Source organism: Platichthys flesus, chromosome 22 (genome assembly GCF_949316205.1).
Source record: "Platichthys flesus chromosome 22, fPlaFle2.1, whole genome shotgun sequence".
Lineage (NCBI taxonomy): Eukaryota > Metazoa > Chordata > Actinopteri > Pleuronectiformes > Pleuronectidae > Platichthys > Platichthys flesus.
In genome coordinates, this window is record NC_084966.1 from 5,561,938 (window position 1) to 5,571,979 (window position 10,042).

Here is a 10,042-nt window from a genome sequence, read left to right on the forward strand (position 1 = left end):
CTGTCCTCTGTCAGTTAGTCTTTGCTCGCGTTTTCCAGAAATAACTTAAATTACCCAGTTCCCATACCTGATCTTTGCATATCGGCCAATATCCAGTACTGATCTGAAACCAGTGCATTTAACAAAGATGATTTATAAATTTAATATTAACAGATGTTTGTTACTAACCCTGCATGAAAGTGATGATTGCTGGTTCAAGTTGAACTGATGGAATATAATATAAATACATATAATGCATGCCTTAGAATATATTTTGTTATGACTCATCGACCAATGAACTGATAGGAACAGGGAAGCAATATTTAAATCCGGTGATAATTTCACATAATTTCTATTGTTTAAGTACAGCTGCTTTCAGACATGCATTGAACTCCAGACATTTTCCTGAGAACGCAAATGGAATTTTCTGGAACTATTTCTGTCAGCCGTCTGGTAAAGTGTACGGAAAATGTGAGAAATGTCCAGTGAGCAAGTTGATGACGTTTCTAACATAGGACGGACGCAATAAAGACATTCATTTATAAGACGTTAACTTTTAGCGATAAGAGCTGATGCTGGTGTCGTTAACAAAACCACTAAGAAGCCACCCCCCAGTCGAACTTTGAGTTCATGTCTGAAATCAGCTCCCGTCTGAGTGCGTATAAACAGTGTCTTCTCACTCGTGCCCTCACTAATGAAAGGAATCCCTCTGCTTGCTGCAATTTACTGCATTCATCACTGACTGAGAGCACCACTGTAACAGTAGCATCTGAGTTTGTTTGTGTCTTGTATAATCTTGTTGTTATCCTCCCTCTAAATTAACCCATTTATTTCCTCTCTCTCTCTCTCTCTCTCTCTCTCTCTCTCTCTCTCTCTCTCTCTCTCTCTCTCTCTCCCCCTCTCCCTCTCCGTCTCCGTCTCTGTCTCTGTCTCCCCTTCTCTCTCTCTCTCTGTCTTTCTCTGCATGAACACAACAGGGTCAGTCTTGTGCATGACTCCTGGTAGCAGTCTTGGTAGGTCCCGACCTTCCCTTTGCTCTCTCACGCACATTGTTTGATGTAGGTGGGGGGGAGGGTGGCTTGAGTGGGATGAGTGGGCAATATCTGCAGCCCTTACAGGTGAGACAAAAGGTCATCGCTTCACTTCCTCCTGCGGCGGTGATGAAACCTTTGCAGGAAATTGTCCTTAAACCGTCCGCTTCTTCACACTCGGATACGAAATTTAATTTTGAGTCACCTGAAAGACTTGCTGTTGTCTCCTCACTGATGACTTGATTGTTGTGCGATTCAAAAGTTACCGTAGATGAAGATGCTCCAGCTGCAGGATAGCCACTGTCTGTTTGCTGTGCTGTGTTGATCAGGAAATTTAGAAATCAGTTTCCCAGAGAAATGTAAAAAAAGAAGTCACGCCGTAGTCTTAAAATAACGCACATTTTGAATACCAGGTCTGAACCGGGTCCAAGAATAATTATATCCAACCATACTCACCACACGGCTGGCTCTGGTTTAGAACAAATAAAGTTCCCATCATCCCCCACTGCAAAAAACTACACTTGATTTATTGTATTCGGAGTCTCGTGGCCCCTTAGCCTCTCTGGGAAAAACTGCAAACTGATTGTCCGTATGAATTTCCGTACCTGTGATTGTAATCAGCTTCTCTCCTCTTTGTTTTTTTATTTGTTATTTTCTTTCACCCATGCTCTCTTTTTTCTTTCTGTCTGTCCTCCTTGCTTTGCCTTGTGAATGGTTGCATGCCATCTGCCGGTGTTACCCTAACGATGGCTTGCTGGCTCTCTGTAACATCCACCATCAACAACAACAACAACAACAACTACGAACGATACCGTCGACACACGCGCATCACAACTGTTGCCATGGCTACCGTAACGCTCCACCTACCTGTCCATTGCTGCCACCTCCCCCCCCCCTCTTCCCCCGTTCCTCCCTACCTCCCCACCTCCCCTCTCCATTCCTCCCTTCGAAAACCAAAGTTCCAATGATGTACAGTGCTACGCCTGCTACTGTCTCTGCAGCAACAACTCCTGCCACAAGTGTCCCCTACGCAGCAACAGCACCAGCCAATCAGGTTTGCTCCTTTTAAAGCTTTCTTTCATCAGTCCCCGGAGCTCTGAATAAGTGCTGGCGTCCGAATAAGCCGCAATAACCTGCAGCTGAGCCGCAGCCCACGCCCAGCTCCTCCCGGCCCACGCTCGTGGCGGCACTGGGTGAGCTCGGGCTGGCATGGCAGCCTGCGAGTGGTCATTTTCCAGAGGATTTAAAAGCGGAGGGGCTACCACCCAGGGTATCATATTTCATTCAGAACAGCCCCCGACAAGCACTTCTTCAGAGCTCCCACATTTGCCGAAGTAGTAGTTGTGTTGTGTTGCACTACTTCCTGATTTTTGTTTTGCATGTTCTGTTTTTCTTTTCCACTTTCTCTCGTTTACGTCCAATAAGCCTCCATCTGCAGCAGTGGCATCATCTGTCCTGCTTGTGTGCTCTTGCAAACACACGTTCAAGCAAATACACTCAGACAATTCCTTTCCGGCTGGTTCCTTGCAGTTTAAACCTTATTCAAGTTGTGGGATTAAAAAAAAGGGAAGAATAAACGTGAGTTACAAGGCGGACTCGTCAGGGAGAGGTGAAGCAGGAAAACCAATCACGGAAGTTGTCTAAAAATGGCTGCTGCCCGTCAGCAGGGGCCAGGTTTAAATGCCACCATTACGCAAGTGTGACCCATTTTAAATCTGGAAATTTGAGCACACTGGTGGCGCTCCGGCCTCATGCAGCTGGTAATCATTTGCTGGTAGAGGTGCGTTTAAGGCCCACAGATGTAAGTGGGAAAACATCATGTTAGAGTGCAGAATCGACCACCGGGGGGGGGGGGGGCATGTAGCAATTAACTTTTCCATTGCCGAGAGTCGTCGCCTCATTTTATAATCTCCACTTCCTTTCACCTGACATCAGTTCTTTTTAACGTCCCCAAGAAAACCTTATAAAAGTGTTTCTTCAGAGGTTCCCTGTGTGGAAAAGAGATAATGAACCATTTCTCCCATGATCCCCTTTGGCCACGGTACCTCGTGCTTTATTGTCCCTCACAGGCCGCCAGTGTCTGCACTTCCTGTGAGTCACCCACCGTCTCTTCCTGTAATTGGCATGCAGCAGCAGTAGCAGCAGGAAGCAGGGCTGCTCTTTAAAGATGCATGTGGGACAAGGAGCCGGAGAAACACTGACGTCAGCCCCTCGCTGTCTGTCTCCGTCTGCCCCCCCCCTCTCTTTCTCTCTCTCTCTCTCTCTCTCTCTCTCTCTCTCTCTCTCTCTCTCTCGTTCCCTCTCTCCTCTCCCCGCCCTGCTTAAAGATCGCTCCAGCCAGGACACAGTTAACACGTATAATCACCAGCTGCGCTGCACACAGTGCACGCCTTGTTCGGTACAGTCATCCCCATCATATGGCCTTTTTCAGAGTAAACACCCATGTTATGATTTTATTTCTTCTAAATTAAGGCCACATGATGCTGACGTCACTGTTTTTACAGCAAATTCAGAGTTTACTGGTTGAGATGGTTTTTGCGTCTTGAGATAGAATGAGACAGATGATGCGTTGAGGGGACAGGATGCTCCGGACATGTTGATAGGTTCAGGGTTTGGTCACTTCATGACCCTTTGAAATGTCACCGTGACGTGACAGGTAATCAACCAATCCCACCAGCCCATGTGCTGACGGGCGCGGGTTGTCTCTCACTGCTTCTACCGGGGATTGTAAAGTGGCAGCATCCTCTTCTGACAGAATGTGGTATTACATCCCAGGCACCGTGAGGAGGAGGACTTGGATCACTGTTCTTATCCCAGTCACTCAATTAAAATGTAACAATTAGAATAATGATCTGATATTTCAAACATCCATTATAATTTGGGAAAGCAGGCTTTATGAAATGTAATTATCCATCTGGCCTCATCACCTCCTGCCATCTAATCACTGGGTGTTACCGTCACTGCACAGAATCAAACCTCCCAGCAGTTCCTGGTGTTTGTTTTTATCCACCTGTGCTACCAGAGGGGTGGGGTGGGGTGGGGTGTGTGACCCCACCTGTCTGACACATGTCACTTTCCCTCTTATTTCCATACTGCGCTCGGGAGCAGGTTGAGCTGTCAGTGCACATCACTCACTCAACCTATGCTGACGGTCTGTGACCAGCAGCTTCTGTCTCGTCGTCTGTTAACAAGCGGCTTGGTTCTTCTACCTGCGCCCTCCTCCCCTATAGTCTTCTTCCTCCTCCTCTTCTTCTCCTGGTCTTCTTTTTCCTCATCTCCTCCACTTCTTCTTTTTCCTTCCTACTCCACTTCTTCATCTTCCTCCTCTTGTTCTTCCTTCCTTTGCTTCTTCTTATTCCTCCTCCTCATCTTCTTGATCACCTTCTTCTTCCCCCTTATCCTCTTTTTTCTCCTCCTCTTCTTTATCTCCTTACTCTTCCTCCCCCTCCTGTTATTTTCCATCCTCCTCTTCCCCTCCTTCGTCTTCTTATCCCTCTTCAGTATTTGTATTATCTTTTAGTTCACTGTCACAGTCGTGGTAATGTACACTTTGAACGCAGGGTTTTGCTTGATATTACTCAATACCTGTGAGTAAATGAACTAAATCCTATTCTCTCCTTGCCCCCCCACCCCCCCTTCTGTCTCCCTCCTGCAGATTATCCTGAAATAAGCCTCAGGATGGGAACGGAGTGTCACAAAGCTGCACTAGGAAACCCAAAACAGCCCCAGTGTAAATACTATCTGACCTCTCCCATAGAGGTCCAGCAACCTGCATGCTAAGAGTGTAACACTTCAATTTAACCATACGAACTGCAGTGCCGGTGAAACACACACACACAGAAAAAAGATATATACTGTATGTATTGCTAGAAAGAAAAAAAACTATTAACATGAAAAAGTCAAAAATATTCTTATGTATTATAGCAGACACACTATACAGGTCATTTTAACAAATGTTCTCCCAAAGTACCGTCGACCCCCCCCACTCTCTTTCATATTTATTCTAAAAACCTCTGCACAACAACATCATCCCCCCCTTTGGTTAGTAAAAGAATCAAGATGCTTGATTTGCACTGGACGAGAGACGTGGTGCACGCCGTGGACGTGGGCAAACAGGAAGAGTCACAGGAAACCCGTGCACAGCCACACCGACGCACTCAGCGAGGGTTTATTTTAAAAGTCTTGCGGTCTTTGCTTTTTTTTCTCACCATGAAGATGAATGTCCCTGGGGGCAGACAGGCTCGTGTTTCCTCCACATGTGACTGTCCCCTGCGAGGGTCCATCCGCGGCCCTCACACGCCCCCCCCCCCCCCCCCCCCCCCCCGATGCTGTTACGATGCCATGATGAAGCTCGTCCTCCACGCCTTGCCCCTCCCCTTTCGCCAACTTCTCATCCCAGGAAACCATCTTGCCAAAGTCGCGGCTTGGGAGAAGTCGGATGGAATCACAGCCGCCAGAAAAAGCCACACTCTCGAGCACCCAGACAAATCCTTCTCTTTTTGTTTTCTGTTGCCATTGCGAGAAGCTGCTCGGAACTCACCCTTTATTTGTTTCCACGCTGGGTTCGGCCCTCTGTCGAGGACGAGCGGTGGGGTAGATTGTGCACGGAATTTTTTTGCATGCAGTCAGGAACAGGGGAAGACAGTGCCCAGTGTTGACAGAAGATAGTCGTGGCCATTACTGAAAAGCCTAAAGGCTCGGGTCTGTGCCAAGGGCTTAACAAAGCTTGACGGTTCGTCCCAGACATACCAAGCCTTGTGTGTGTGAGTGTGCGTGTGTGTGTGTATGTGTGTTTCGTATCTGGAGACTGAGGGTCTGCCGGCAGACTGGGACTTGAGGCGAGGTCTAGCAGGTGACGACAACACCAGGCCTGGTAGGAGAGTCTTTTCGAGGGTCGGGTTAAGGATTTAAGTGCTAAGACTAAACAAAAAAAACTGTGCATTTGACGATGCTCGTCAAGAGAAAAACAAAAGAAAAACAGACAAAAAAAAAGATGACTTGAACTTCGACTGGAGGGCTATCTGTGACCGTCGGTTGTCCTGTCCAACCCTACTATCACCGATAATCCTGTTCCATTTTAGAAAAACTCGTAGAAGTGCCTAAAAAATGCTCATCGACTCAACAACACGTGCATCCGGAGTGTATCACTAAAAGTCACAGACGCAAAACACACACCGGGCCGTCAGAACGTGGACCTTTATTTGATTTCCCCCCGGGGGAAATTACATCACACTTCTTTCCGTTCCCGGAGGCGGTCTCATCACAAGTGACTTTATGGAAAAACTAAAAAAAAGAAGTTGAAGAAACGACAAATCAAAACATAGCTTTGTAGAATGTTTGGTGACTTTCATGGTGTACCATTGTTTCCCACCATGGTTTGAGTAGTTTACATGAGGAACGTGAGTGAGAAAAAAAAAACATGAATTGTAAAACTGTGTAATGTATGTAAGGTGTCTCTTTCTTTGAGAGTTTATATTCATAGTTTTAGAAATATATTCAAAGTTATTTAAAATTTTGTGTTGTGTCTCCTATCGAGGTATGTTTCGACCCCCCTCCCACCCACCCCCCCCCCCCCCCACCACCTCCACCTTCCAGAACAATCATGTTTAGATCATAAAGCGTTGTTTTATTATTTTACACCTTCTTTAGCCTGTTTTAACTCATTTTACAAAATTGTTATTATTTTTTCACACAAGAGAATAGGATGTAATTTCATGGTGCTTGATCAACATTGACAATCCATAATCAGACCTTTTTCTCGGAAACGTCTCACTCGAGTTTCCGCGTGTTTTCACCTCCACTCGTCTCCATGTGAGTTTTTAGTTTCTGTTTTTCGATTTGTGTGTAATATCCGTGGCAGGTGGTGAAAGCTTCTATTCTGTTGTGATTTATCTTGTGTTACTCTTGGTCAAATTTTAGTTGAGAAAACAAAAAAAAGGAAATGTTGTAAACTATTCTATTTTGAAATGAATGTAATTTATTGAGCTGTGCTACGTCACTGCACGGTTGGTCATTTCAAGGTCTAACCTGCCAGGTCAGCGAATGAGAAGTCGGGGGGGGGGGCGGGGCGGCGTATGAAAAAGTCCACCCGTCAATAGAAAGCTACTGGATCTCTCTTGCCTTCTCATTGATAAAAAAAAAACTAAAAAAATCACGGTGTCGCAGTAATGAGCATAGTTATAGACTCGTCTGTGTTGTTGGGGGGAAAAAATGTTTATTGTATAGATGACATTTTACCAAAAAAATAAGAGAATAAAATTTCAAAAAAGATGTACTTTTCACTCTAGTATAATAGTATTTCATAACAATATTAAGTTGTTGCTGTGGCAACCAAATGTTGCAATTACTAAAGTTCTGTATTTTTGTAAATGACATTGTTGAGTTGATTTTTCTTTGTTTCTTCTTCTTCTTTTCTTTTTTTTATTTCTTTTTTTTGCTAGAACACTGTACACACGGTAGATTGTAAAGAAGATACGAACATTTCTTATTCTTCACTGAGATTACGACAACGACCTAATATTTTCATTAGCAAATAACAGCCTCTGTAGTGCTGTGACCGTAACACTTAAATAGATTCAAAGTCATCAATGTTACATAGATTATATATATAAATACATATATATATATAAGAATTAAATAATCTATAAATTAAGAAGTTGAGATGTACAGCTCCTCCCCTGACAAAGGACCGTGAGGTTCCACTCTGAGACATTTTATTCGAGGCGTATGTATCACTAGAGTTAAGGATTGCACTTTTCATAATGTTTTAAAGATGTGATCTGTTTTTTGTTGTTTTTTTGTTTCCTCTGCTATTACAACAAATCTGTTTATCAATCAAAAGCAGATAACACACGGTGAATAACTTTAATTCAACTTGTTGCATGGGAAAACAACTTTTCTTTTCTTTTCTTACTAAATGATACTGAATGTTACTAGTGAAAAAAACAAAAACAAAAAAACACGTCTGTACACAACACGTCCTCATTTGGTTACCCACGATGCCCCTGTGTATGGAATCCTCTTGAGATGTGGTGTTTTTAGAAATGTGTCGGCGCTGATTGACTGATGATGGTTTTAAAACGAGAAAAAAAATAAACGAAGAAAGAGAACATGTAAGCACTTTCTGAGCAGTTGGCCAACTGAGCAGACTCAGCTTATCCAAACACTTTGCCTTATCTTGAGTCCATCTTGCTTAAAGGTTTTTCTGTTTTTAAAAAGCTCTTAACTGGAATTTATTCAAAGAGACGTGAGCGGGTCTCTCTCCCCAAATCCCTCCTCGATTTCATTTCACACATTTATATCGAAAAAAAGTTTTAAGTTGGCCAAAAGACGGCGACTGCAACAGAGTGAACAGTCTCCTGATCGTCACCTCCGGTCTCCCCAAAAAACCTGTAGTGGCATCTTTTTATTTTTGTCCCATTGCCTTACAATGGAGCAGTTTGGATTTGTAACTCACAGCTTTAGCCAGCAGAGGGCACTACAGTTGGGACTGCAGGTGACGTGGGGCGACTGCCTGTGCCATCGTTGTTGCAGCGTAGCCAAGATAAATTGACCCTCATCGGATTTATAGTTTCTATGTAATAATTTCTTAATGTATTCTTTTGCATATATTTTGTGCTATTTTATGTTTCTATAGTCCAATGTTCCTTTGGTTCCAGCGAGATAGTGTAAAATCTATTGGAAGACAGAAATAAAGAAAATCAAAGGATGTCTGTTTGTCTGGATCCGTTCTTTATTTAACATTCTACATCCTTCATATGTCAAACATGCAGTTTGTGTATTTAATGACCCATTGGCACATTTTAGCTGTTAGGTGCTTTAGAAATCAACTGTTAGGGGGTTAGAAGTTTTGAGAAACGTTTAAAGGAAAATATCTAGATAGATAGATAGATAGATAGATAGATAGATAGTCAGATAGGTAGGTAGGTAGATAGATAGATAGATAGATAGATATTCAGATAGGTAGGTAGGTAGATAGATAGATAGATAGATAGTCAGATAGGTAGGTAGGTAGATAGATAGATAGATAGATATTCAGATAGGTAGGTAGGTAGATAGATAGATAGATAGATAGTCAGATAGGTAGGTAGGTAGATAGATAGATAGATAGATAGATGGACAGACAGATAGAATAAGTCACTCCCACTAACACCCATTTAAAGGGGGGCCCCCTGACTCACTAATACATGCCGAGACTTCTCGTGACCTTGATGATGGGCGCGTGCAGGAGACTCGTCTGTCACCTGGATCGGGCGCTTGACCTAGTTTCCACGGCAACTGCGGAGACCTTCCTGGAGAAAAAGATGACATCATCACATGGCTCAGCACACGGCCCAATAAGCAGCAGCATGAGTTTGCACTGGAGTGACACAGACTCCCAGCAGCCAGACCACTCCTGTCTATCAGACGGTATTACAGAGCCACAGTTCTATGACTACACTAGGCAGACAGACAGACAGAAGATAGATAGATGGATACAAAGATAGATACATAGATACATAAATACACATATAGATACTTAGATAGATTTCAAGGTGGGGTACTGGGACATTAAAGCCAACACAGAGACACAATTAACAGAAAAGTATTTTCAAGCAAAATAAAGAAGATTGGGAAAAAGGGTAGAGTATAATGGGTGAAATATAAGAGGTTAAATATAATAATAAAGATGGAAGTGTCTCCAACTCTCAACTATTTCATTGTTCATTGTGATTCTCGTCAAGTGTTTCCAACACTTAAACTTTCTGTGGACAATAACAGCCATACTGTACATACCTCACACTGTAAATAGATATTCTTCATAATGTACCATCCTTTTTATAGTGTATATAACACATTGTACAATCCTTTTTATAGTATTTATAACATATTACACAATGTTTCTGTATTTATGCTTTCTGCAGAAACACCACAGCAATGCTGTTTGTCACAAGCTGCATCCCTCCCTGTCCACCCTCTGCTGCGCGTGTGTATGTGTGTGTGGGCGCGCGTGTGTGTGTGCGTGGCACTGATCACCTCCCATACCGCCCAGG

General features: G+C 43.6%; 1 protein-coding gene across 11 annotated transcripts in view; it reads left to right on the plus strand.

Moving 5' to 3' along the window:
• Positions 1–8,719, plus strand: part of mbnl2 (muscleblind-like splicing regulator 2) — a 48,467-nt gene extending 39,748 nt beyond the window's left edge. For 4 of the 11 annotated variants that reach the window (XM_062380496.1, XM_062380497.1, XM_062380495.1 and 1 more), the window contains 2 exons: positions 957–992; positions 4,666–8,719. In XM_062380496.1, coding sequence (XP_062236480.1) covers positions 957–992; positions 4,666–4,790 — 161 coding nt within the window. In that variant the 3' untranslated portion in view covers positions 4,791–8,719. Of the gene's footprint in view, positions 1–956; positions 993–1,969; positions 2,065–4,665 lie in introns of all 11 variants that reach the window. The other 7 variants (XM_062380499.1, XM_062380503.1, XM_062380501.1 and 4 more) reach the window with 4 other exon arrangements.
• Positions 8,720–10,042: the final 1,323 nt, after the last annotated feature.